This window comes from Balaenoptera physalus (genome assembly GCF_965194825.1).
Source record: "Balaenoptera physalus genome assembly, chromosome: X".
Taxonomy (NCBI): Eukaryota; Metazoa; Chordata; class Mammalia; order Artiodactyla; family Balaenopteridae; genus Balaenoptera; species Balaenoptera physalus.
The window spans coordinates 105,409,799-105,437,485 of NC_138903.1; the positions used below are offsets into that span (position 1 = coordinate 105,409,799).

General features: G+C 42.2%; 1 protein-coding gene and 1 long non-coding RNA gene across 9 annotated transcripts in view; one reads left to right on the top strand and one right to left on the bottom strand.

The window, feature by feature from the left end:
* The window catches only part of LOC309652084 (uncharacterized protein), a 60,261-nt gene that overhangs the window by 20,819 nt on the left and 11,755 nt on the right, over positions 1-27,687 (top strand). Inside the window, exons 2-4 of one of the 8 annotated variants that reach the window (XR_014258551.1) lie at positions 1,072-1,137; positions 18,376-25,810; positions 26,511-27,101. Coding sequence is in view for 1 of the 8 variants with exons in the window: in XM_082445607.1 (XP_082301733.1) it covers positions 1,072-1,137; positions 25,751-25,810; positions 26,725-27,101 (503 nt within the window). In the remaining 7 variants the exon portion in view is untranslated. Of the gene's footprint in view, positions 1-1,071; positions 1,138-18,375; positions 27,102-27,687 lie in introns of all 8 variants that reach the window. The other 7 variants (XR_014258552.1, XM_082445607.1, XR_014258550.1 and 4 more) reach the window with 7 other exon arrangements.
* Positions 11,252-26,759, bottom strand: LOC309652118. Its single transcript, XR_014258597.1, has 2 exons — positions 26,680-26,759; positions 11,252-22,498 (listed from the first exon to the last, which is right to left on the bottom strand). It is a non-coding gene; the product is annotated as an uncharacterized lncRNA (long non-coding RNA).

Here is a 27,687-nt window from a genome sequence, read left to right on the forward strand (position 1 = left end):
AGAAAAGGTATAGTGGTTCCTCAAAAAATTAAACATAGAATTATCACATGATCCAGCAATTCCACAGCGGTTCCCTAAGAACTGAAAGCAAGGACTTGAATACACATTCATAGCAGCATTAATCACAATAGCCAAAAGATGGAAACAACCCAAATGTCCATCGACAGATGAATGGGCAAACCAAATGTGATGTATACATACAATAGAATATTATTCAACCTTAAAAAGGAGTGAAATTCTGACACATGCTACAACATGGATGAAGCTTGAAGACGTTAAGCTAAACGAAATAAGCCGGACACAAAAGGACAAATATTGTATGATTCCATTTATATGAGATACCCAGAGTAGTCAAATTTATAGAGACAGAAAGTAGAACGATAGTCCCCAAAGGCTGGGAGAAGTGGTATTTGGGAGTTTTTGTATGGAGTTTGGGAAGGTGAAAAAATTCTGGAGATGGATGGTGGTGATGGCTGCACAACAATGTGAATGTACTTAATGCCCCTGAACTATACCCTTAAAAATGGTTAAGATGGTAAGTTTTATTTATGTGTATTTTATTGCAATAGAATAATATTAGTCTTAATTTTTGTTGGAATAATGATTTCGTACTATAGACATTGGCACTAGGTGTCTAGTTACTTAGAGATATCTAGGATAAGTAGTTGAAGTTAGGAGCTTAAATGTAGGTTCTTCTGGACCCTAAATTCTTTTTCTCCAGGTAGATTAATGAGTTAATAATATAGCTAAATAATAGAACTTAGGTTACTAATTACCTAAACAATATTGGTATACGGAGTTGAAGCCCTGAATTGGAAAACATATCCTTCTCAATCTAACTTTATATTTCGTGTTGAAAGAACTCGTAAGTCTGAGATGAATAGTGGTACATAGATAACTAGTTTACAGGAGATATCTAGAGATAACTACTAATACTCATTGATGTCAGAAAGCTGAAAAATACATTCTTTTAAAATGTAAATTCTTATTTTCTTTTGGAATAATGAGTTAGTACTGTCGACTGAAAAAAATGCACAACCTAAATGTTGAGAATTATGTTTTATTTGGTAGACAAAACTGAGGACTTCAGCCCCGAAGACAGCTTCTCAGACAGCTCTGAGGGACCGCTCCAAAGAGGTAAGGGAGGAGCCACAATATACAGGGGTTTTTGCAACAAAAACCAGGCAGTCAGAACATCAAAAGATTACTGTTAATTAAAGAAACCATACATCGCAAGTTATTGAGACGCGCTTCTCTCTGTATGGGAAGGTGCAAAAGTCTGGGCTCATTGAAGTCATTCCTTTGATAGGCACCTTAGCTATCTAGGGCCAGTTTCCTGCTTTTCTCCATCCTGAATCCCCTCAGGGTGCACCGTTGTGGGTGGCTGTAGTGACTGCTGGCTTGATGGCTGCAACATCCCTTGTTTACTGATATGGCAGGCGACAGTTTTCATCCACAGTACCATAGATATGTAAGGGGACCTAGATGATTTGTTAGCTATAGATAACTAGTGATAACTAGAATAACCAGTCCAAACCAGTAAGGTGAAGACCACAATCTTCTGTCTAAATTCTTATTCCTTGTTCTAGTAACGAGTTGATTGTACAGATATCCAGTGGAATCTAGGTAATTTGTTAACTAAAGCTACCTAGACTAAACCAGAAAGATGACTTGTAGATGTTTTGCAGCACCGTAGAGAGTATCTGGGTCAGAGAGCACCAAAGGGCAGCAGTGGCTTGTGGTCTTATTGGCCCAGGACTCATCTTACTGATGGCTAGCAGATGTTAGGCACAATTTCATGGGGAAGGTAAAACAGCCAGGCTCTAAATGGATAAAAATATGGTTAATTTGGATATGTTTTAAACAATTGGATGTGTAAAAATTTGTTTGGCTCCAGCAGGCTTTTGAGGTAATGGGTCTCAGCCTCCAGTGAAGAAGTAAACACCTAGCGGCCAATAGACAGAGGCCATTTTTGGCTCATTTGTATAACGTAAAGTCCCCAAGCTGAAAGACACCATCCTCTCAAGCCTAAATTTATATTTCTTGTTGGAATGAAATATTAGTACTAGAGATAACTAGTAATACCTAGACAACTACTTTACTAGAGTTAACTAGAGGTGACTAAGAAAACTGATGAATACAGGAAGTTGTAAAATCATTCAACATCTTTGCATCTAAATGCAAAACAAATGCAATGCATGAAACAGATACGTATTCTAAAAATAGCTATAGAAGACATTTGGGACAATTGTGGAAATTGGAATATGGACTAGATATATGCTAATATTATTACATTATTGTTAATTTTATTAAGATGTAATAGCATTGTGGTTATGTAGGAACATTTCCTTTTTTTAAAAATTTATTTATTTATTTATTCATTACTTTTGACTGCGTTGGGTCTTCGTTGCTGTGCGTGGGCTTTCTCTAGTTGCGGTGAGCTGGGGCTACTCTTCGTTGTGGTGCACGGGCTTCTCGTTGCAGTGGCTTCTCTTGTTGCGGAGCATGGGCTCTAGGTGCGCGGGCTTCACTAGTTGTGGCGCACGGGCTTAGTTGCTCCGTGGCATGTGGGATCTTCCCAGACCAGGGCTCAAACCCCTGTCCCCTGCATTGGCAGGCGGATTCTTAACCACTGCACCACCGGAGAAGTCCCAAGAACATTTCCTTTTTTAAGGAGATGTATAGTGGAAGTTTTTAGAGTTATAAATGTCATGACAACTGTAACTATTTTTGCAAGGTTCAGGAGACAGAGAAAGCAAATATGACAACATATAAAAATTTTTGAAATACAGGTGAAAGTTGTGCCGGGGCGTTGTTGTTCCTGTGCGTTTGAAATGACTTGACATCCAACCCTGTTATCTGTTTAGCTTCCTCCCAGTTTAAAGAACTAGTGTAGGAAGAATCATCTGCAACTTATGACCATTTTCTCCTCCCGTCCTCCTTGGACCTGATGAGGGATGTGGTGACTTGCTCCCGCTGTGCTGCCAGCTGTGATAGGAGACCAGGCTCCACCATGGGAATGTGTGCCAGCTGCAATTATATGGAGATTCTCTCCCTATAAGATGTTGGGATGTGTGAACTTGACAAACCAGGATAAAAGCCTCTTCATTTTAATGGTAATTTTATTTCAACAGAGATTAATATGCCAGGCACTCTTCTAGGTTCTGGGGATACAACAGTGTACAAAAGACACAAAAACCTCTGTCTGCATGGAGCTTTCATTCTGCTGGTGGGGATACAGGCAGGGAATACGCAAAATAAATAAGGACATTGTGAAGTGAGGAGAGCTAAAGAGAAGAAATGGAGCAGGGACATTGTGTAAAAGGTTTCCAGGAAGGGGGTAGGGGATGAAATTTTAGTTGGGGTGGGCAGAAAAGGCCCCCTGGTGAATTGTTTTTGAGGAAAGTCCTGAAGAGGGCAAGAGAGCAAGCTGTTGCAGATATCTGGGGGGAAGGCGTTGCAGGCAGAAGGAATAGCTAGGTGACTTCTACCCCTGAGCAGAGCATGGAGATCATGGGTCACAAATGGAGACCATATAAGTCACCTCTCTCTTGTTTCCCTGGCGCATATATTTGATTAGTCATTGAGCACTTTCCCACAGTACCCAGATATAGCCTCAGAATCTTCCTGAACACTGTGTATTAATTTGCTATTGCTGCCATAGCAAATTACCACAAACGTAGTCACTTAAAGTAACACAAATTTATTCTCTCCCAGTTCTGTGTGGGTTGGCAGCCCAGGTAAAATGTAGCTAGCTAGATCCTCTGTTGGGTGTCACAAGGCTGAAATCAAGGTGTCAGCTGCGTTCCTTCCTGGAGGCTTTGGGGATAAATTTACTCCCAAGGTCATTCAGATTGTTAGCCAGATTCAGTTCCTTGTGGTGTGGGACTGAAGACCTCGCTTCCTTGTTGTCTGTCAGCTGGGAGTCAGTTTTTGCTACTAGACACTGCCCTCATTCCTTCTCATGCTTTTCTTTCTTCTTTTTTTTTTAATATTTATTTACTTATTTGGTTGCACTGGGTCTTAGTTGTGGCAGGCGGGCTCCTTAGTTGTGGCATGCGAACTCTTTAGTTGCGGCATGCATGTGGGATCTAGTTCCCTGACCAGGGATCGAACCTGGGCCCCCTGCATTGGGAGCACAGCGTCTTACCCACTGCGCCACCAGGGAAGTCCCCCTTCTCATGCTTTTCATGTGGCCTTCCTTCAACAAGAGCTGGTCAAGTTCCTCTTACATTTTGACTCTCCAACTGCTCTATCTGCTACATCTCTCTTGCCTCCAGCCAGAGAAAGTTCTTGACTTTGAAGAACTCATGTGGTTAGATTAGCCCCATCCAGCTAATCCAGGATAATTTCCCTATGTTAAGGTCCATAACCTTAATTATATGTGCAAAGTCCCTCTTTGCAGATGGCATATAAGGTAACATATTCGCAGGATACAGGGATTCGGGCATGAACATCCCTGGTCAGCTATTCCATCTACCACATTGCAATCCAGAAAGTCATCACTTGTTGGCATAGGAAGAGGAGATGAAACTTGTTTGATCTAGGTAATGACAGGGAAACTTAGGCCTTTTACGTCCATATATCTGGACTTTGACTCAGCCCATTGCAACCTATGTGTTAGTTTTCTATTGCTGTACCACAAACTTAGCTGCTTAAACCAACACAAATGTATTATATCATAGTTTCCTTGTGTCAGGAGTTTGGGCATGGCTCAACTGGATCCTCTGCTCAGGGTCTCACAGCCCGTAATCAGAGTGTCAGTCAGGCCAGGAACTCTTACAATTTTCACATTTTGGTGTGTTTTTGTAAAAGGCAAAAAAGAAGGAAAATTCTTTATAGAATAAATCCAAAGCTGTGTTTGTATACTCTTTCATCGTTAAGTGTTTCTTTGGTATATTTTTGTCTCGTGTTGTTGACTGTAATATAGTCCCTCGCCTCTGGAGGCTCATGTTCTTGGAAGAGCCAAATGACTTCTTTTGGGATTTCCACAAATCTTGGTTCAGGATTAAATACCAAATTGTTCTTTTTTTAGAGTCGCACTGAGAAGATGACCAGGCAGATCTTATTGGTGAATTCAGTTGTGGTAACTCATGTACCTGTTGTTTTATCAGTTTGAGCTTATTTTGTACCATCTGTTGTTTTGTATCTTGGCAGGAACCTTCATTACTTTCAGAAAACACAGAGAGACCAATTATTAAACTTGGTTTACAGAGTGATCAGATAAGACATTTAAAGTAATAATGTGATTTCTATTGCTGGGGCTCAGAGCAGGCCACCCCAAAACATGCCACAGTGGCATATTGATTATTTTGAATTAAAGTCACTTGAGAAACAGCTGATGTGAGAACACTTTGACCCTCCTCTTCTCTGTCCTTCTTGAAAGCAGGAAATAATTCTCCCATGCAAAATTTACTGTCTGTGTACCAGGAGAGAGACATCTTTATCACCAGAGACAGGGAATTCAGGGCTGAGAAGCCTGTACAAACAAACTCTATTACTTCTTTACTAGTTTACTACCCCAAACCCAAACTCTGCTTATATTCTTCACTAATTAAGCATCCAAGCCTAAGTTTCTTTGTCCTGTCAGTTCCTCACAGATTTATTCTTTCTTTGTCTAAAAAGGTAAAAGCTGCCTGCCTTGGTCTCTTCTTAGGTCCTATTTGTATGAGATCTCTGTACATACGAATTAAATTTTTTTTTCTCCTGTTAAGCTGTCTTCTGTCAATTTTTAATTATTAGACTAGCCAAAAGAACCCAGAAGGTCACTATTATGACTCCAATGAACTGCATTTCAAAGGCAGTAGGTGAAAGGTAGTGAATACAGTGAGAACATGGAGTATAACTTCCAAAAGAAAAATAATGTGATTTTTCATGTGTTTAAGTTTCTTCAATATATTGTGTGTATCCTGCTGTGTGGTACCTACCACATGGCTGTCTGGGGGAGAGTTTTATTCAGCATATACCTTTTCCTTCCAGGCCTAATATACTTTGTTTCTGGAGGCCAGAAAACAGCCCCACACCCCAGAAGCCCACTCTTTTCTCTTACTTATAAGAACTTGTATTTGGGGGTGGGGTTGGTCAGGACTCTCAGGCAACTCTGGTGTTTTCAGCCCGAGCCTGTAAGAGCAGCCCACTGTACACATGACGGTGGACCTGACTGGAAGAAGAGAGCAACACCAAGGTATCGGCACCGGGTATTTGGCCACCAGAGGGACAGCTTTCCCACGGTACAAGGCACTGTTCAGTGAGGCGCCCAGCTGTGTGGCAGAGTCCCCCTCCGCCCCATGCTCAAGGGTGACTGGAATGTTCTGAATAGTCATTTTGACATCATGACTCTCAAAGATCCACCCACCTGGGAGTGACCAGCATGATACTCAGGATGTATGGCCCTTAATGTGGGAGGATGGACCTCAGCTTGGAAAATGCCCTGGGACCACTTCTTCCCATTTTGGGGGTCAATCTGGCTGCCTTTTAGTCTTGCATAGAACCTGCCTAACCCTAACTTTGCCTGGAGTTTTTTTTTTTAACATCTTTATTGGAGTATAATTGCTTTACAGTGTTGTTTTGTTTCTGCTGTATAACAAAGTGAATCAGCTATACATATACATATATCCCCATATCTTTTCCCTCTTGCGTCTCCCTCCCACCCTCTCTATTCCACCCCTCTAGGTGGTCACAGAGCACCGAGCTGATCTCCTTGTGCTATGCGGCTGCTTCCCACTAGCTATCGGTTTTACATTTGGTAGTGTATATATGTCCATGCCACTCTCTCACTTTGTCCCAGCTTACCCTTCCCCCTCCCTGTGTCCTCAACTCCATTCTCCAGTAGGTCTGCAACTTTATTCTCGTCCTGCCCCTAGGTTCTTCATTACCTTTTTTTTTTTTTTAGATTCCATATATATGTGTTAGCATATGGTATTTGTTTTTCTCTTTCTGACTTACTTCACTCTGTATGACAGATCTTAGGTCCATCCACCTCACTACAAATAACTCAATTTCGTTCCTTTTTATGGCTGAGTAATATTCCATTGTATATATGTGCCACATCTTCTTTATCCATTCATTTGTCGATGGGCACTTGGGTTGCTTCCATGTCCTGGCTATTGTAAATAGAGCTGCAATGAACATTGTGGTACATGACTCTTTTTGAATTATGGTTTTCTCAGGGTATATGCCCAGTAGTGGGATTGCTGGGTCGTGTGGTAGTTCTATTTTTAGTTTTATGAGGAACCTTCATACTCTTCTCCATAGTGGCTGTATCAATTTACATTCCCACCAACAGTGCAAGAGGGTTCCCTTTTCTCCACACCCTCTCCAGCATTTATTGTTTGTAGATTTTTTGATGATGGCCATTCTGACTGGTGTGAGGTGATACCTCATTGTAGTTTTGATTTGCGCTTCTCTAATGATTAGTGATGTTGAGCATCCTTTCATGTGTTTGTTGGCAATCTGTATATCTTCTTTGGAGAAATGTCTGTTTAGGTCTTCTGCCCATTTTTGGATTGGGTTTTTTTTTTTTTTGATATTGAGCTGCATGAGCTGCTTGTAAATTTTGGAGATTAATCCTTTGTCAGTTGCTTCATTTGCAAATATTTTCTCCCATTCTGACGGTTGTCTTTTAGTCTTGTTTATGGTTTCCTTTGCTGTGCAAAAGCTTTTTTTTTTTTTTTAATTTTTATTTATTTATTTATTTTATTTTTGGCTGTGTTGGGTCTTCGTTTCTGTGCGAGGGCTTTCTCTAGTTGCGGCGAGCGGGGGCCACTCTTCATCGCGGTGCGCGGGCCTCTCACTGTCGCAGCCTCTCTTGTTGCGGAGCACAAGCTCCAGACGCGCAGGCTCAGTAGTTGTGGCTCACGGGCTTAGTTGCTCTGCAGCATGTGGGATCTTCCCAGACCAGGGCCCAAACCCGTGTCCCTGCATTGGCAGGCAGATTCTCAACCACTGCGCCACCAGGGAAGCCCTGTGCAAAAGCTTTTAAGTTTCATTAGGTCCCATTTGTTTATTTTTGTTTTTGTTTCCATTTCTCTAGGAGGTGGGTCAAAAAGGATCTTGCTGTGATTTATGTCACAGAGGGTTCTGCCTATGTTTTCCTCTAAGTGTTTTACAGTGTCTGGCCTTACATTTAGGTCTTTAATCCATTTTGAATTTATTTTTGTGTATGGTGTTAGGGAGTGTTCTAATTTCATTCTTTTACATGTAGCTGTCCAGTTTTCCCAGCACCACTTTTTGAAGAGGCTGTCTTTTCTCCACTGTATATGCTTGCCTCCTTTATCAAAGATAAGGTGACCGTATGTGTGTGGGTTTATCTCTGGGCTTTCTATCCTGTTCCATTGACCTATATTTCTGTTTTTGTGCCAGTACCATACTGTCTTGATTACTGTAGCTTTGTGGTATAGTGTGAAGTCTTCCTGGAGTTTTGACTCAGGAAGTACTTCACTGTCCCCTGCTTTGTCTTTCTAGTTATCTTTCCTCATGAACATGCTTTGTCCTTCCAACTAGATTGTAAGTGCACTGAGTGTGGGAATGTAATTGCATTCAGCTTTTCTTCCCCATAGTGCCAGGCACCTGAGTACTTTAGATGTTCTCACAAGATATGTGCTGGCTGATTGGGTTCACTTGAGAAGAAGAGAATATCAGCATTTAGCCTGGGCTTTCTTGCTGGGAGCCATTAGCCTCCTAGGCATGGGCAAGGAGAGAATGGGTAAGGAGTGGGAGGAAGTAAGGGTAGAAGATAGCTAAGAGTTGGAGCAGTAAGGTGGGCAGAGAGCAGGTGGGAGAAATTGAGATGTATCACTTGGGAGCAAATGCCCTTAAACATATGCTATATTAGGAAGGATTATGCCCTCTTTTTTTTTTTTTTTTTTTTTTAGTACAAAGAACTAAATACCTTTTTATTCCCATTCATCAATAAAAAATAAGTTATGATTTTTTTAAATTGCAATTTCAGGTTATATTAGGGTCTCTGTCTCCAGAAGAATGTAGACAACACTGAGAAATATCTATGTTCCAGGCATGTGGTAGGCTTTGCAATATTGACTAAAGAAACATATACTTAGCCCTACAATTTTACTTATTCATGTTCAAACATTCATAGGCACTCAGATCCACAGAATTCCAATAAGTTAACAGATAATTGAATCCTTTTCATCAAAACAATAATTCACAACATTCAATAAATGAATCAGTCCACAAAACATGGATTCAACTCTCCATTTGTAATTATGGGGTTATTTTTATAACCACAAACAAACAAAAATGTAGGCCATACAATATGCTCTTTCTGACTCTTTTTTTTTTTTTCACACACACACACTGTATTTTATTTTTACAAGAGATAAATAGACTGACACCAAGCATTGTACATGGATGACCACAACAAAAGCAACAATGATTGCAATTACCAAACATGAAACACACTCATACTATGTCATAATATTGACATTCAGTCCAGTAATCCTCCACTGTAACAGCTCCTTTACTTTGCAGTGAAAATTGATTTGTATATTCTTTGCCTCTGAGTCCTTGTGGGATTGTTTTTTTTTTAATTTCAGACAGAAAGTCACAAAAATTATACTCATCCTCATCAGTTCACTCAGTCACATGTAATTAATTGTTTTTTTTTCATCTTGATCTTTTGTTAGCACTTTTATGAGTTCATCAGTTTTTCATCAGAGTTCTGAAAATGCTTATTCATTCAGTTCAGCAGTACAGTCAGTTACCAGAAACCTGTACTTGTCAGAGTCTTTTCCATGAATTTCTTGAAGATGAAACCCTTTTATAGGAACATATTTGCAAAATCATCAGAGTACACCCAGAACTGTCTGTAAATGACAAAAGACTTAAAAATGACCACGGTAAAAGATTTGATGAAAGTTCATAATAATGCAGTTGACAAGAAAATTAGTTATTTCTGAGATATACATTTTAAAGTAATAACTAGGATTATTACTTATAACATTATACCAGAACATATAAGATTTTTAGAAATTTCATGTAATGTCTGAAACATTTATATTAACATATTTCCATACATATTTCCATACAAATACAAATATAAGATTTTTAGAAATTTCATGTAATGTCTGAAACATTTATATTAACATATTTCCATACATATTTCCATACAAATACAAATATAAGATTTTTAGAAATTTCATGTAATGTCTGAAACATTTATATTAACATATTTCCATACAAATAACCCAATGAAAGTTTAGTATTAGTTGTTTTGTTTGTTTTTTTATACTGCAGGTTCTTATTAGGCATCAATTTTATACACATCAGTGTATACATGTCAATCCCAATCGCCCAATTCAGCACACCACCATCCCCACCTCACCGCAGTTTTCCCCCCTTGGTGTCCATATGTCCATTCTCTACATCTGTGTCTCAACTTCTGCCCTGCAAACTGGCTCATCTGTACCATTTTTCTAGGTTCCACATACATGCATTAATATATGATATTTGTTTTTCTCTTTCTGACTTACTTCACTCTGTATGACAGTCTCTAGATCCATCCACGTCTCAACAAATGACTCAATTTCGTTCCTTTTTATGGCTGAGTAATATTCCATTGTATATATGTACCACAACTTCTTTATCCATTCGTCTGTTGATGGGCATTTAGGTTGCTTCCATGACCTGGCTATTGTAAATAGTGCTGCAATGAACATTCGGGTGCATGTGTCTTTTTGAATTACGGTTTTCTCTGGGTATATGCCCAGGGATTATGCCCTCTTAAAGTTTGGAGGGAACTTAATACTGTATACTGATTAACGCATCTGGTCTCCCTTGACATGTATGACAAGGTGACATGTATGACAAGGCAACATGTATAACAAAGATTATTTAAATCACAGTGATTGTAAGAGGGAGCAGAAAATATTCCCATGGAAGGTCTAGCCCAGTTGGGCAGCTTCAGGTATGATCATTACCAGGTGGCTGGAACTTCACAGTACACATTATTTCAGGGCTGAAATTTGTCATTCATAACTTCAAGTTTTTAATTTTATTCAACTGAACTTAAGAGAGCACAGCTGTAAGTGGTCATAACATATTCCCTGGCTATGTTTCTATTCTGTAAGTGTATGTAAAGCCCTGATTAATTCCCCCAAAGCCAATAATCCAAACCTATTCAAGGCTTTTCTTCAGAGCACATCATGAGACAATTTTTTATTTCAAATCAAAGAATTAAGAATTACCTAATTGGGTAAAGGGTAGAAAATAACTTTAATACATTTTTAAAAAATTAATTAATTTATTTATTTTTGGCTGTGTTGGGTCTTCGTTTCTGTGCAAGGGCTTTCTCCAGCTGTGGTGAGCGGGGGCCACTCTTCATCGTGGTGTGCGGGCCTCTCACTGTTGCGGCCTCTCCTGTTGCAGAGCACAGGCTCCAGACGCGCAGGCTCAGTAGTTGTGGCACCCGGGCTTAGTTGCTCCGCGGCATGTGGGTCTTCCCAGACCAGGGCTCGAACCCGTGTCCCCTGCATTGGCAGGCAGATTCTTAACCACTGCTCCACCAGGGAAGCCCAACTTTAATACATTTACAATGACATTTGCTTTCCTATGGAAGTGTGAGGGATGAGAAGGAAATAGGTATTCACGTTTCTGAATGTATTTTCATGAGGTGAAACTTTTTTTTTTATTGGGGTATAGTTGTTTTACAATGTTGTGTTAGTTTCTACTGTACAGCAAAGTGGAGTTCCCTATGCTATACAGCATGTTCTCATTAGTTATCTATTTTATACATATTAGTGTATATGTGTCAATCCCAATCTCCCAGTTCATCCCACCTCCCCTTTCCCCCCTTGGTGTCCATATGTTTGTTCTCTACATCTGTGTCTCTATTTCTGCCTTGCAAACCGGTTCATCTGTACCATTTTTCTAGATTCCACATACATGCATTAATATACGATATTTGTTTTTCTCTTTCTGACTTACTTCACTCTGTATGACAGACTCTAGCTCCATCCACCTCATTACAAAGAATTCAATTTCGTTTCTTTTTATGGCTGAGTAATATTCCATTGTATATATGTGCCACATCTTCTTTATCTATTCGTCTGTCGATGGGCATTTAGGTTGCTTCCATGACCTGGGTACTGTAAATAGTGCTGCAATGAACATTGGGGTGCACGTGTCTTTTTGAATTATGGTTCTCTCTGGGTATATGCCCAGTAGTGGCATTGCTGGGTCATATGGTAATTCTATTTTTAGTTCTTTAAGGAACCTCCATACTGTTCTCCATAGTGGCTGTATCAATTTACATTCTCACCAACAGTGCAAGGGGGTTCCCTTTTCGAGATGAAACATTTTTGAAACTTCTTGTTTAAATAATATGAGCACAGCAGATCTAAAGTAAATGAAAATCTGGCCAAAGGTTTTACTCACTTTTAGCTTCTGAGTTTTACTTTTGTTTTTAACTAGGATTCCTGAAATATTTAATTGTGTAAAACTAAATTTTGAAACGTGACTATCTTTTCCCTTCATATCACTTTCAGTATCATAAAGAAGTAAATATATTATTTTATGTGTTTATTTGTGTCTGTGAGTGTACATATTTGCATATGCACTGGTGCATATGTCATTTTCCATTAATTTGTGTATACATTTTCTACAATTTATATTACTCCTAGAACTGACACACGACAAAGCCCTCTGCTCCTTTTACAGATACTCAACTTTAAATACTGCTAGTAATAACTACATTAACAGCGTTGGCTATGTACTTGTGTTGGGGGGCCTGTAGCTGGTGTATTAAATTAAGAATATGCAGATTATGACCTGCTGAATGAGTAGGCACAAGCCACCCACACGGGGTTGGCAGGTAGCTCCCTCAGCATCTGAGCTCCCACTTTGGGAAAGTGAAAATCCCAGGGCCATTTCAATTGAAGGTACAGTTTCTATACACTCACACAAAGGAAGTAAAGTCACAAGTATTATTACTTACAAACTCCAGAAACGGGGGTGGGAGGAGGAACAACCTGGGGGAAGGGCAGTCTTCCATCCCAGGTCACAAGCGCGGAGGTAGAGAGTAGGGTGGCACCTAGTACTTATAAGGTGGATTGGGGCAGAGGTCACTAATTTGCTGGGGGCGGGGGGAACTGCAACTCTAAGTGGCTATTTTAAAAGGTGCTCTGGGAAAAGTAAAGCAGGAACTTGTGGTGGGAATCCTAAGCTCAGGTCCTCATCTAAATGTCCAGACTCTGGGTGCGAGCAGGGTTGTCTTACTGTACAATGCCTAGGCAGCAACTCAAAATAGCTGTTTTCCCATCACAGTGCAGAGCGTGCTCTGTACCTCTAGGCACGGTGTTAGACACCAAGTACATTGCCTCTCCTACTTGTCACAGCACTGGTACAAGGTAGGTGTTTTTCCCATCCTCACCTTTCTAGCTTTTCCAACTATGGAGCACCATACATGTCAGTGGAGTTAAGGGGTTAAAATCAGGTAAAATCAAATCAAAGTATGGAATAAACAAATCTTTACAACACAATTATTTGATAAAGTGTAATGTCAACTATGAGAGAGGGAAAATTTTAAAGTTCTGAAGCAATAACAAAATCGGAAAGGAAAACACGGACCCCAAAACTAAGAAAAAGAGGAAAACAACAGAATAGGGGAAATATTTGCAGTGAATGATAGATAAGCATTAGTTACTTTAAGAATATTTTAAAAATGAGTAAACTCTGAAAGAATAGCACCAAATGTCTGAATGTTCAAAGAGGAAGAGAGCAGACATCACAGGACAAAAGCACGTGGAAGATAACACTTGTAAAAGGTGTAAACCTCATTATGTAACAAGGAAGTACAAATACGACTTTATACCTATTTAACAAACAAAACCAAATTTTCTTAAAGGATTTTTTTTTGGCTGCACCGGGTCTTCGTTGCTGCACGCGGGCTTTCTCTAGTTGCGGCGAGCAGGGGCTACTCCTCATTGCGGTGCGCGGGCTTCTCATTGTGGTGGCTTCTCTTGTTGCGGAGCACGGGCTCTAGGCGCGCAAGCTTCAGTAGTTGTGGCACGTGGGCTCATTAGTTGCGGCTTGCAGGCTCTAGAGTGTGGGCTTAGTAGTTGTGGCGCACGGGCTTAGTTGCCCCGTGGTGTGTGGGGTCTTCCCGGACCAGGGATCGGGCCCATGTCCCCTGCATTGGCAGGCAGATTCTTAACCACTGAGCCACCAGGGAAGTCCACAAAAACAAATTTAAAATGATAAAACATAATGTTTGTGAGGCTGTGGGGAAATTTGTATGTTGCAAGTGGCAATAAATAATAACAATAGCCAATAGTTATTGTGCCCACCTTCCTCATCACATTTCTGTGCAGGAGAACTATTGTTTCTCCCTTTTCATAGATCAGACGACTGTGACCCAGAAAGGGTCACCAGCCCACCATCACACAGCTAGTATGGGGAGCCAGATAAATAAAGCGTTGTTGAAGTTAAAAACCCTATGTTCTTAACCAAAACTGGACATTGCCTTCCATGGTAATATGCAACAAGAACAATGAAAAGATTCATACTTTTTCGCTTATGTATTTCAGGCCTGGAATGTTAGCCTAAGAAAATAATTTTTTAAAAAAAGCCATACGCACAAAGATGTTCATTCATTCAGATATCTGTTGATCACTCATTTTGTGGCAGGAAACAACCTTAGGCAAATTATAAGATATGAATGTAGATGTTAAAATGAAAAATATGATAAAATGTTTGAAAGCATTTCTGAAATAATTATAAATGGAAAAACCAGACCACGCTATTGGATATTGAAAGCAGTTGTTCATCGAGCGCGGTCGAAGAGCTGAACTGACTCAGGAAACTTGTGAGATTTGGGAAAATTTCTAATAAGAACGTATGACTTTTGCGGCACCAGGCTGTGGACTTTCGCATCAATTTTCTGTAAAAGCCCACTTTGCCACCGTGGTTACTCTGCTGATCCCCTTATTGGCGGGCATGCGTTTTAGTTCCTGGGAGGACAACCCCACCCCTCCCTCCTCCTGCCTCCCTCTGCGAGTGGCGCGGCGTGAGGCCACTCTTGCCAAGTTTCCTAGGAGCAGCCTGTGTTTCCTGAATGGGAAGTGAGGGGTGTGCGGAGCATTCAACTTCCATTTGCTACTCCCCTTAACAATCTGTGAGCCTGCAGCAACGCGGGCAAGCGCCTGGGTACCACCTACAGCACCCAGGCGGGACTCTAGCAGGGGTGCAGGGGACCGTATTGTAGTCTGTGTTCATTTGAATTTGTAACCCCTTTCCAATTATACCCATAATTGTTTAATAGATTATAAGACGGAAACAAGCTTTTAATCACTAATAATCACTAATCTGTGTTTAAAGGGCCTGCCTGAACTATGTACTGTAAAAATTAATTTTCCTCCTGAATACTTCTAAGTCAGTAAGGTGCTGTGAACTTGGACACCCTCCTGGGGCAGTGGCTTCATCGGTGCCTCTAACACCTCGCCTGAGAGGCTTTATTCTCTGATGACAAATTGCTCCTACTTTTATAGGAAGGAGTTTGATATTAGCGACTATATGTATGGAAAATTCCCCAAACTTCTGCTTCAGCCAATTGGTATTTCACATTGGAAAAACCCTCCCATAAATAGGCAACTGTTTCTTGTTTTACATCACTGGGAGAAGCTCCGCAGCTGCGTCTACAGGTAGACGTCTACAGGCTACAGGTAGAAATGTGTCTGGAGTTTGTGGAGGTGTTCTGATAACCAAAAGGTGCTCAGGATGAAATGGACTGATGTGACTATTCTGGGATATTTACTAGCTAAAGATCCTGTGTGTGTGTGTACGCATGTGAATGTGCACATGCATGTGTGTGTGCAAAAGAGAGAGGGAACAGGCAATGATGCAGAGCCTAGCTCGTGACTTGTATGGAGAATTGGAGTGTTCCGCTGCCCACCAGGCCCCTAGGATGCTCACCGATTGTGCTAGAGGCTAATGCTGAGTCTGGGGAAGCTTGTCCTCAGAATCTGAGAGGGACTGAAAACAAGGAAGTTCCAAAACTTGGCCAACAATCCAGACCCCAAAGCACAGCCGATGGCTCATGGTGTCACAGATTCCAAATACAATTGAGCAACTATCAAATCATATCTGTGTGTGAGAAGGAGAAAGGGAAAGAGTTGTGGGTACAGAGATAAGTAAACACAGCCCTCTGCCCTTGTATTGTTTGACTCCAATTTACTGATGTTCTTTATTTGCTGCATTTAGACAACAAGTGATATCCAAAGATAAATGTACCACTCATTTACTATTTCTTTAAGGGCAAATATATATTTTAAATATGGAACTCTGGTATTTGATGCACTCAAGCCTTCTTTTGTTTTTTATTTTGCTTTAAATATGAAGTAACTGGACTTCCTCTGAACGCAGGCCTCTGAAATTGCATGAAACACTCCACAAAGTACCTTCATATATATATAAAACATACAGTATAGCCACACAAACCATACTAATACATTAAAAAACCAAAAGATGGGAGTTCCCTGGCGGTCCCGTGGTTAGGACTCTGCGCTTTCACTGCCAAGGCCCGGGTTCGATCCCTGGTCGGGGAACTAAGATCCCACGAGCCGTGTGGCGCGGCCAAAACACAAACAAACAAAACCAAAAGATGTGTACCTTGATTTGGGTTCAAATCAGCAGAAATGCTGACCATATTCATTCCAGATTCTGATAATATTGTTCCTAGGCTGCTTACCATTCACCCAGGAAAAAGGAAATCACTTTCTCTTTTAAAAAGGACAGCTTAATCCACAGTTAACTTTTTTCTTATTGTATTGTATGCATCTTATATGTTATATGTGGTCTTAAATTCTAATAAACTAATACATGAATGAATCAAATAAAAAAGGACACAATGTGGGGAAAAGGGAATCATTTAAATAGTGCAGGTAGAAGAAAAACAAAAAATCCCTTATCAATAGCCAATAGTTTGATCTGTTTAATTTTATCCAGAAATATTGCATGGGACTATATTAAAATGAATTATATTATAATATATAATGAATCCTTAATTCAACAGAATATGCAAGAACTAAGCACCTTTCACTATGTCTGACTCCTTGTTGGAATTGAGGTTTTGATGTGATTGAGTAGGTCCATGGAACTCATGAGACATCCTTGCAAATTTCTTCTGGTTAGAATGATGAAATGGAACCTGGCTGTTTCGTGGGGCGTTGAGACTGGAGACTGGGCCAGAAACAATCACATTTTGAGACCCTCTTCCTGTCCTAACTTTTCCCTCATTCCTTATGAGTATTTAAATCCTGGCAAAATCGCTTAATGTGACTTTTTTTGAGTTAAAAGGAGGGTAAACTAGAGAGAAAAAGACAGCTCTGTTGCTTAACCTTGTGATGGGGGCTGTGGAAGATGTTAGGGGCTCATTTGCACGCGAACCTGAGTTCTGTTTTTCCTTTCTCTGTGTCTTTTGTCTTACAAAACCCAGCTGGCCAGAGCCACCTTCTTGTGTCCCACTGGCTACCTCCCAGCCCAGCTGACCACCCAGCTCCCCGGACCCCAGCACCAGCTCTGTGCCCAGCCACTGATGTGGATTTCTTGCTCCCCCTAGTCTCCACCACTTCTGGTTTCAAAATATCCTTTGCTTTGCTCCTTTTTCTACTGTGTTCAAGGGGAATGGGACAGAGACCCTCCCTTGGTCTCTATCTTGCCTACATTCCCCCCACCCAGACCAAGATTCTTAGGCCTGAAATAGAAAATCAAGTTCCAACTCTGCAGTTCTCATAAAAGCCCTAGTTTTGTTTGGGGGCTGAGCTTTGGAGGGAGCCAGGTGTACCAGTGTGCTACCCATGCCTGAACACCACCTTTTAAATCACTCGTGTCCCCTTGTTTGTGAAACACGAAAGAATGGGCTTTCAGAGTCTTTTGTATTCCTATTGGCATAATTAAGGTCTCCAAGCCGTTAGCCTGCTTTCCTTAAGAAGTCATTTTAGCACATGCGTGCAGCAGGCTGTTTTTCATGAGTTGTGCTGCCAGGTGGCAGGCTTGGCTTTGCAAGGAGATTGGAGGAAATGAGGGCTGTTGTCGTGGAATCACACTCAGCTTTTGTGAGCCGGGTGCGCGTTGCATCACTCTCTTAACGCTCTCGTGTTTGCTGTGCAAGGGGGAACCCCAGGATACTGCATGCCTTAAGGGTGGAGAGTGGGGGCCTTAGTGCTGAGGCTGAGTGAGAAACCTTAAGTCATCAGCCCTTTGAAGGAAAGAGTTCTGTGCAGGATGGAGGTGGTAAGTGCTGAAGAGCTGAACCTGCGTGTGCACTGCCCATAGCTGGATGAATCTGGGCCCAGGGAAGGGCATGGTCACCCAGAGACTGACATTCTCTGAGACCAACTCCACATGCTCTCTCTCTTGCAGGCCACCCCACTGCTCTGGACTTGCATTCCCTCATCTGTAGTATGAAGGGAATGGGCTGGATGCCCACAGAGGTCCATTCCCTGCGATGCAGAGAGACTACTGTGGTTTCTTCCTTTAACCTGGGTGTCCCCCAGAAGACAAAAAGGTACTTTGCTTGGAAGAGCATCATGAAATGATGAGACTGGTTTCTCTGTTGTTGCCGACCTTTTACTACAGGGCTGGTGAACATTCGTCTCATTTGTCAAAGATGATCTCGTGTGAGTTCCACAAAGGAAAAAAGAGTGTGTGTCTGCTAAAATGATCTGGCTGAGGCAAGGATTCGCTTTCCCTGAGACACCCTACTGTATTGGTTTAATGGGAGGGAGTGTAAGGAAAGTCTCAAATGAATCCCAACACAAAAGTAATGTCTTGCAGCATTCTTAGGATGAGGGATATGTGATGAAGGTTATGTTGTCATAGCAACTGACTCCTGAGGTGTCCACTCAAGGTTTTTTTGTTTTGTTTTGTTTGTTTTGTTTTGTTTTTTGCCACGCCGTGCAGCATGCGGGATCTTAGTTCCCCGACCAGGGATCGAACCCATGCCCTCTGCAGTGGAAGCGTGGGAGTCCTAACTGCCACTGGACTGTCAGGGAAGTCCTCACTCAAGGTTTTGAGAACCCCAGTCTGTGTTGTAGACCAAGCTGAACTTACCAATCAGGAAATCCAGTGAAGTGTTCTATTTTAGCTTCATTATTTCCTCATTATTTCACTTCCAAGGTCTGACATTTCCTAGAGGAGCCACTTCAGCACCAAATGACTGCATGGTAGATCAGTATGTGTGCTCAGAGCGTGCTCCGTGGTAAGCACAACACCCCATAATCAGAATTCAGGCAAATGTAGTTTTGTTCTTTTGACGACAACTCAAAACAGACTTCATTGCCCTGTTTTGTATACATTTATAGGAACTCTTCTCTTAATTTAAAAAGTCACTTTTCACATCTATTTGGAGGGACCACACTCTTGTATTGCCTGATAAAGAATTGTTTCTGGTTCCTTCCTTTCCCGCTGCCCTTTGTTTCTAAGTACTTGTAGTTAAAATAGGAGCTTGGAATTTTGACGGTCAGGCACTTCCAAGTTAGATCTCCAGGGTTCTCGTTATATTATATTCATTTGAATCAAGATCCAGTCTACATAAATCTAGTTTTTTAAAAAAGTTTTTCCCTCAAACAGTTCATACCATGGATGAAAACTGTCGCCTGCCATATCAGTAAACAAGGGATGTTGCAGCCACCAAGCCAGCAGTCACTACAGCCCCCCACAACGGTGCACCCTGAGGGGATTCAGGATGGAGAAAAGCAGGAAACTGGCCCTAGATCACTAAGGTGCCTATCAAAGGAATGATTTCAATGAGCCCAGACTCTTGCATCTTCTCAGACATAGAAAAGCACGCTAAATTCAGTAACTTGAGATGTCTGGTTTTCTTTAATTAACAGTAATCTTTTGATGTTCCGACTACCTGTTTTTTGTTGCAAAACTCCTATATATCATGGCTCCTCCCTTACCTCTTTGGAGCAGTCCCTCAGAGCTCTCTGAGAGGCTGTCTTCCGGGCTGAAGTTCTCAGTTTTGTTCGCCAAATAAAGCATAATTCTCAACTTTTAGGTTGCGCATTTTTTTTTAGTCGGCAATACCTTCTTCCTACTTAATTTGATCACCAACCTTACTATTTTGAAAGTTCACTAGCATGTGTTCTTCATTGTGAAAAACTTTAGAAAGCAAGACTACATCCAGAACTATTAGATTATTGTAATAGGCTGAATCTACTGTACTCCTTACAAGATTGTGCTTATAACTTTTTAGCCAAAACTAAGACAACCTCCCTCAGGTCTCTGTATTTGTTGGTAGCCAGTTTCTAAAGATTTTTTTTATAAATCAAAGTTATTTCATTATGTCAGAATAATTAATTTCTGATCTATGTCTTTGGGATATTTGAAATGTACATTGAGAGAAATTCTCTTTGGGGCACTAATTAATTTGGGGGATTAATTTTAGAAGACCTATCTATCTCTTTGCAAACCTAGACTAAGGGTAAATTATCATCTACAGCAATGCTTTGCTTATTTCTTATGCCTCATGCCACCACTCTGCCTTAATATACCTGGCATCTGAAAGAAGTAGAGACATGTTTAAAAAAAAGAGTGTATATGATGAAGACACCAGCCACTTACAGGAAAGATATTCACTTTTTTTTTTGTTTCTCCCAGGCAGCCTGAGCATGAAAAAAGAATGTTGTTAGAGTGTGTCAGACTGGATGTGAGGGTTATCTGGGGGATTTGTGCTGAGCATTCTCTGGCTTTCAGTCTCAGGTTGGAAAGGTTGAATGTGGTCCTTTCCGCTGTGGCCAAAGTAGAGAAGGGGTCAGGACTGGGTCTGACGGTGTCCTGGAGCTTATTTGTACAGGCCCTGTAGTTCTGAGGGTCCTTAAAGCACCGAGAAACCTAATGTTTAAAAAAGGATAGTGGTCAACACTAGGAAATAAGAATTTTTGGTTTCAGAATCATCTGGTGAGAATGACAGTGGGCATACACGGGAACATTCTCGAATTTCTCCCACTCCCCACAAGGTCTGGCGTCTCTGTGTAGCAGTAACATCCTTCTCTCTGTGGAAGCCTGATGTTACAACCACTTGGCTGACATTTGACACCCACAAGTGAGAAAGGTGGGAAGAAGGAATAAAAATTAGTGGACACCATGGCAAAGAGTGTAAGCTTTCCTGAGAAAACAGAGCCTCCTTCACACTGGGAACATAGAAGTGCTGTGAGACTGGTCTTTGATTAACTCCCCTGAGAGGAAGATCTGATGTAACCAAGGCACCTTATCTGTAGTCATTGAAATATTTAATCACTTTTAACATCAAACCCCACTTAAGGAGCCTCACATTGCTAAAGATTACTCAACACCAAAGGTTCAACTGAGAAGAACGTAATGCTTTTTAAAAAGTGGGCCTGGCTTTTCACTCTCCTAAACTTATTTTTTTTTCCCACCCTGGTAGTTTCACACAAAGAAGACAACATGAATAAAGCAAAAGTATGACTGCTTCTTTGCAATGAGTGATTATTCTGGAGCACTGCTTGGGAGAACATCTCCTTATTCTTGCTTTGAGCACCATTAAACCAAAAGTTTCCCTTTTAGTGTTTAACAGCGGAAATTGGGGTTCTCTCAAGGATGTTGAAGGTGACGAAATACATTTGAAGGTGTGATAGTCAGCTTCTCAGCTGGGGAAGGAGCGATGAATACGCTTTCCTGGGCTGGTGGGGGGAAGGAAGAACAGGGAGAAGTGCCTCTTTCTGGCCTTGACGGAGTCTCTTCTCATGTTTCTTTTCAAGCAGCAGAACCTGTGTGCCAGAATGGCTCCTATTCCCCAATCTCCTCCCCAAAGAGAAAGAACAGTGAACAGAATTTGGAGCATACTGGATGAATGCTCTGCTGCCACCTTCCCATGAATCTTTGTGAGCAGCCTCTTAAGGAAGATTCCCTTAGAGTCCAGTGTTCAGCCTGAACTTGTCAGCATGAACGGAGCTCATCCCTGTCTGGAAACACACTGTTCTCACACTAGGGACTCACCCCGCCCAATCGTGCATATGCACGTGGTCCCAAAGGGGCAGGGTGGGGTTAAGGATGGAGTGATGGGGGAGAGACGGAGGAGAATATATGGGTCAGTGCAAACTCACCAGTGGGCACTTGGGAAACTTCTGTGATGTACAGGACCTACTGATAGTGATTCAGGGATGTCACCTCATGAAAGGAGGCCTCCTTGTCATTCTGTTTAAATGGCATTTCCTTAACAATTTTCATACATACCCGGCTTGCCGCATTTGACACACAAAGACAAATATATGGAGAATTTGCCTCTTTATTGATAATACAAATACAGAGGAGGTATGGGTGGCATGGGCAGCATGGGCAGCCCAGGTGTCAGTGGTATCAGAAGAACCCATCTCCAATCTGGCTTCTGAACGAGGATGGTATTTTAGGGCCCATCCAACATTATGATGGCAAGGTGGTCCAGGGAAACAGATGGTGCATCTTGAAGCATTGATGCTCTCTCATTTCTACTGCACCTGGCCCTCCTATTCTTAAACCAGAGCTACAATCAGAGCGGGAAAAGGATTGGTTTAGTATATTGCACAGTTAATGTCATAATGCAAAAAGCATAGCATGCAACTTTATATGCCATTGAGATTTTAAACTGCATCAGGAGAAGCTATTTCCTTCTTGCTAAAATACCTCAGGAAAGTTACCACCACACTCCCTCCCTTCAGCTTACCCTTAGTGAGCTCCCCCGTCTGTGTGCCAAGTTCTGGCTTAGGCTTATTATTGTGTCTCTCTCCTCGCAATTTTAATTTTTAATTTTTTTTTCTTATTTTTTGGCCGCGCCACACGGCATGTGGGATCTTAGCTCCCCAACCAGGGATCGAACCTGTGCCCCTTGCAGTGGAAGCTCGGAGTCAACCACTGGACCGCCAGGGAAGTCCCTCTCCTCTCAATTTTAATATTCTAATGTTTTTTCCAGGTATTGGATGCAGGTTTAGCTTATGAATTGTTGTACCAGATCCTTGCTGTTGATACAATGCCTGGTAACAGGATAATAATGCTTTGTACCCTGGCGGCTGAGCATCAGCCATTGGCTGCCTCCTGCCCCCTCCTCACCTTGTTGCGGGGGTGGATTTGGGCATGGTAAATAGTGGACCCCATGTAAAGTCATATTGAGGGGAACGGCTCCCTATTTGAAAAGCCTATCTTCAGTGTGAAGTAAATAATTAGTAGGAAGGAACATGTTGGTTGTTTTCTTTTTGGCTGTGCTGGGTCTCAGTTGGGGCGCACGGGATCTTCACTGCGGTATGCGGGCTCCTAGTTGCGGCAGGTGGGATCTAGTTCCCCCACCAGGGATCGAACCGGGGCCCCCTGCATTGGGAGCACGGAGTCCCACCCACTGGGCCACCAGGGAAGTCCTGGAACATGTTGGATTTTTAGACAGAAGGTCTCCTTCAAAGATGTCCAAGGGGTCATTAGTCCTTTGAAATGTCTTGAGAGTTAGAAAGGTGGTCTGGCAAGGGGGCCCAGGGGGGTTGTGACTTGTCTTACTGGGACGTGAGAGTTGCTGAAGCTCTGGACACTGCATTGGTATTTTAGCCTGTAGTGTTAAGGGAAGTTGAGATCAACTCGACCCAAGTTAACAAAGACTCTCAAAAATCTTAGGCCACCCAAGAGTTTAGGGAAAAGAGGCATACCATTGTCACCATTGTCAATTCTGCACGCTCCAACCTGCCCCACCCTCCAAACCTTCCTGGGCTCAGGACCAGGTCAGCTCACTCTGCTCTGGCTACGGTTCCAGGATCCTGGACCGGAGCCGCTGTTGTCCAGCATGGCAGGTTATCCTAGGCACTGCTATTCAACCAGGAGGTCCCAATCCCATCCCTTATTCTTAAGGCAAGAAGGTGGAACAGGCATTTTAGTAAGACAGTCAACAACAATGAGGGTAAAGGTCATAAAATAGCTCGTCCCTAAATATCTGCCTACTATTTTTGCAAACAAACAAAACTGTCAGTTAGACTTCACTATCTTCTCAATATCCTAGTTAATGGGGTTTAACACTGTATTTAAATCCTGTTGAAAGTTTCCAAACTGTAGATTTTAAGTGACACGAAAGGCCTTCTCTCCCTGCCTGAGACCTCATTTTCATTCTCCCATCTTAGGACTTGCAGTCTTTCTGCTGCATGCATAGATAGTTTAAACCAGGCCGGTGTAACAGGGCTCATTTTGGGGGGGGAAATGAGTTCTTTGCACACACATGCTCACTGTAGCATTATTTGCATCTAAATAATCAAGGGGCAGATGCAAGTGTGTTGGATAATTGGTTAGGGTGTTGATGAAACAACGTTGGTGATGGATAATTGTTGATACCGCGTGAGGAGTACATGGGGTTTATCCTAAGATTCTCTCTGCTATTATTTTGAATAATAAAAAACCATGTTTTTAAATGATCAGGGTTACAAACAAATGCTGACAAAGGCAGGCCGATAATTTAAGAGCAAGGAGCATGGGGACTGGCAAATTGGGGAAGAATATGTCTCTTCTGAAGAAGATGGCCAGGACTCAGCTCCAGCTCAGTGTTGCTGGGCAGGAATGTTGGGCTAGGACTGCCAGATTTTCCCAGTTTTTCAAGACTGGCCCCAAATCAAAATGTTTATATGAAACCTTGCATTCTTTAAATGTTGGCAACTAACTGAAATATGTTTTATTGAAAAACATGCTGCCTACCTAAAACAGGTCTGTGGAATAGACTCAGTCTGCAGCTGCCAATTTGCAGCCTCTGCCTGAGAAGCTAATAACATTAAACAATTTTCATTTTCTGGAGCAGAAGAATGTAATTGAAAGCACACCTAAAGCTAACAATCATAGGATGCCACTGTTCTGCCCTGTTGTTTCTCATTATAAGTCCTGCTTCCATACATGCTTTGGTCTCTCCCCTCCATCCCTGCCTGTGAGTTTCTCTAACTTGATCCTTCACTCTGCTTACCTAGTTCTGATCTTAAATTTCTGACCACTGAGGAGTAAGACATCATGAGTGTCCAGGACAGGAAGTCCCATGGTAATGAACCAGGTCCCACTTGTCCTAGTCATACTTGCTGGTGAATTTTGTAGCTGTTATTAGTGATAAGCATGCATCTTGGGAGAGTCTTTTTTTAAAAATAAATTTATTTATTCATTTATTTATTTTTGGCTGCGTTGGACCTTCATTGCTGCGCACCGGCTTTCTTCAGTTGCGGCGAGCGGGGGCTTCTCTTCATTGCAGTGCGTGGGCTTCTCATTGCGGTGGCTTCTCTTGTTGTGGAGCACGGGCTCTAGGCGCGCGGGCTTCAGTAGTTGTGGCACGCAGGCTCAGTGGTTGTGGCACACAGGCTCAGTAGTTGTGGTGCACAGGCTTAGTTGCTCCGCGGCATGTGGGATCTTCCCGGACCAGGGATCGAACCCATGTCCCCTGCATTGGCAGGCGGATTCTTAACCACTGCACCACCAGGGAGGCCCCTTGGGAGAGTATTAAGAAACATTATGCCTCAGAGACAAGGTAACAGGCTGGGAAGGTCAGAGTACCCTGGAGAAGAAAAAGGGGATTTTATGAATCCCCTTTTGTCCCTCATGTGGTCAAGAACATTTTCCTGAAGTTCAGCAGTTTTTTCAATCTCCTTTGTTTCTTTTTCTTCTGTTAAATGAAGTAAAATTTAAATATAATACTCTGTATTTTAAAAGTGTATGTGGTATGATTCCAGTCTTATTAGATTCTCCTGCTGCACACATGCCCCCATTCACCCTCTCTTCTTCATCCTTGTGTGCATAGGGATGTCGGTGGGAAGGTACATCAATATCATCAACCCTGATTATTTCATCTTCATCAGATGTGAGTAGATTTGTTCTTTTTACTTTGGACTTTTATGAAGTCCTTGTATTTTCATAATGCCAATTATCATTTTATGACTAAAATGAAGTATTACATAAAAGAACAAATGTATAGAAATTTGAAATTTTAAAACTGCATCAACATTTTAATCTTGTTGATCTTGAAGAATAGGAAATAAACTTGCATTGGCAGATAACATGCAGGACCCTGACTTATATTTGAATTTTAAATAAACAACAAACAATGTTTTAATGTAAGTATGTCTCGAATATTGCATGGGACATTCTTATCCAGAAATATATTTGTTGTTTATCAGAATTAAAACATAACTCAGCCTCCTGTATTCTTTATGCTAAATATTGCAACTGTAATACAAACATATTGTCATTTCCGTAGGAAATATTTTCAATACTTTGTACTTTTCTCCCTATTCCATTTATATTTTTTAATTCAGGGGAGATTTTAAAAATATGTACTTTGATTTGAGCCATTCCTGTATTATACACACATATACATACACATATATACATAGAGATATATGACACAGTACACACCCATGTTATATAATATATATAGTGTGTGTGTCTGTGTGTATACGTATATACATATACACACATACCCCAGACACAAGATGAATTCACTGTATTGTTGAAATGGCCTCCGTGAAATATGTCCTGTGTCCCAACGCCCTTCCCTTCAGTTATTTCAAATACGGGGCTGAGAAAGGACACGGTCTCCTCTTCAGCTTAGACTCGGAGAGTCTCCTGAGGAACCGGAAGGATGCAGCTCCTTTCCAGGGATGCGCACAGCCCTTCCCGTCGTTGGCAGGAGCGCACTCTAGGAGAGGGGGAAGGGCTTGGTCGACTCACCTGCAACCGTTTTCAAGGTTTCCTCTGCTTTGGGCGGGTCCGCAGCATCGAGGTTCTGGAAGACAAGGCGCCAGCTCGAGAGCGCCCCCTTTCTTCGCGGCAGCGATTGCTCGGGTGTCTGGCTGTGCAGCCCGGAGGGGGGAGGCCTCGGGCTCTGGGGGGCAAGCATCGCAGTTCGTCAAAGAGCCCCGAGCCCGAGGGGACTCCGCTCTCGCTCGCAGCCTTGCTCTCGGCCCGGGGACCGGAATGGCCTCGGGCCATCAGTTGGGTGACCTCAGACGAGGCTCCCAAAACCAGCTGAGCGGCCCTCGGCACCTCGGTGCGCCCCTTTCGCTTCTGCGTCCTCGTCCGCTGAGCGCGGCCGCCACTCGCGCCGCTGCGGGAGCGAGGAGCGGGGACCCAGCCTCCTGGACCGGGAGGGGGTGAGTGATGCGGCTGCACCTTCGCTCTGAGGAGTCCACCTGCCTTCTGAGTCCCATTCATCTCTCATCCTGCTTCTGAACGGTCCCAATTAAGCATTTTCTACCTTCCTTGTGCCCATCTTCATCCTTTAATTCAATTCATCCGCAGCAACCTCTTATAAATCCTACTCCCTCAACATTCTCACTCTTCCTCAGGTTCTTTCACAAGGTGTCCTGGTCTCCCACTCTCCCTTCCATCTCCCGACTTGGAACAGACGTGGCCAAGCACCTAATACCTGTAACGGAGCAGGAGGCCTTCCCCCATGTCCTCTGCTTTAGCTCCTCTCTGAAGTACCTAGATAACAGTATCTGATGCACATTTCCTGAGTTGTTTTACTGATTTGAAAGCCCCCCACAGAATGGAAGATGTTAACTACTTGATGACCATGAGCATGTAGCCCCCAGGCCTACTGGAGCCTGAGGATTGATAATGTTGACCCCTGTGACAGCGCCCTGTTACCTCACCATCAACCAATCAGAGAACTGTGCACCAGCTGATCACATACCCTGTGACACCCCCCTCCTTCACCTGGCTTTTAAAAAAAAT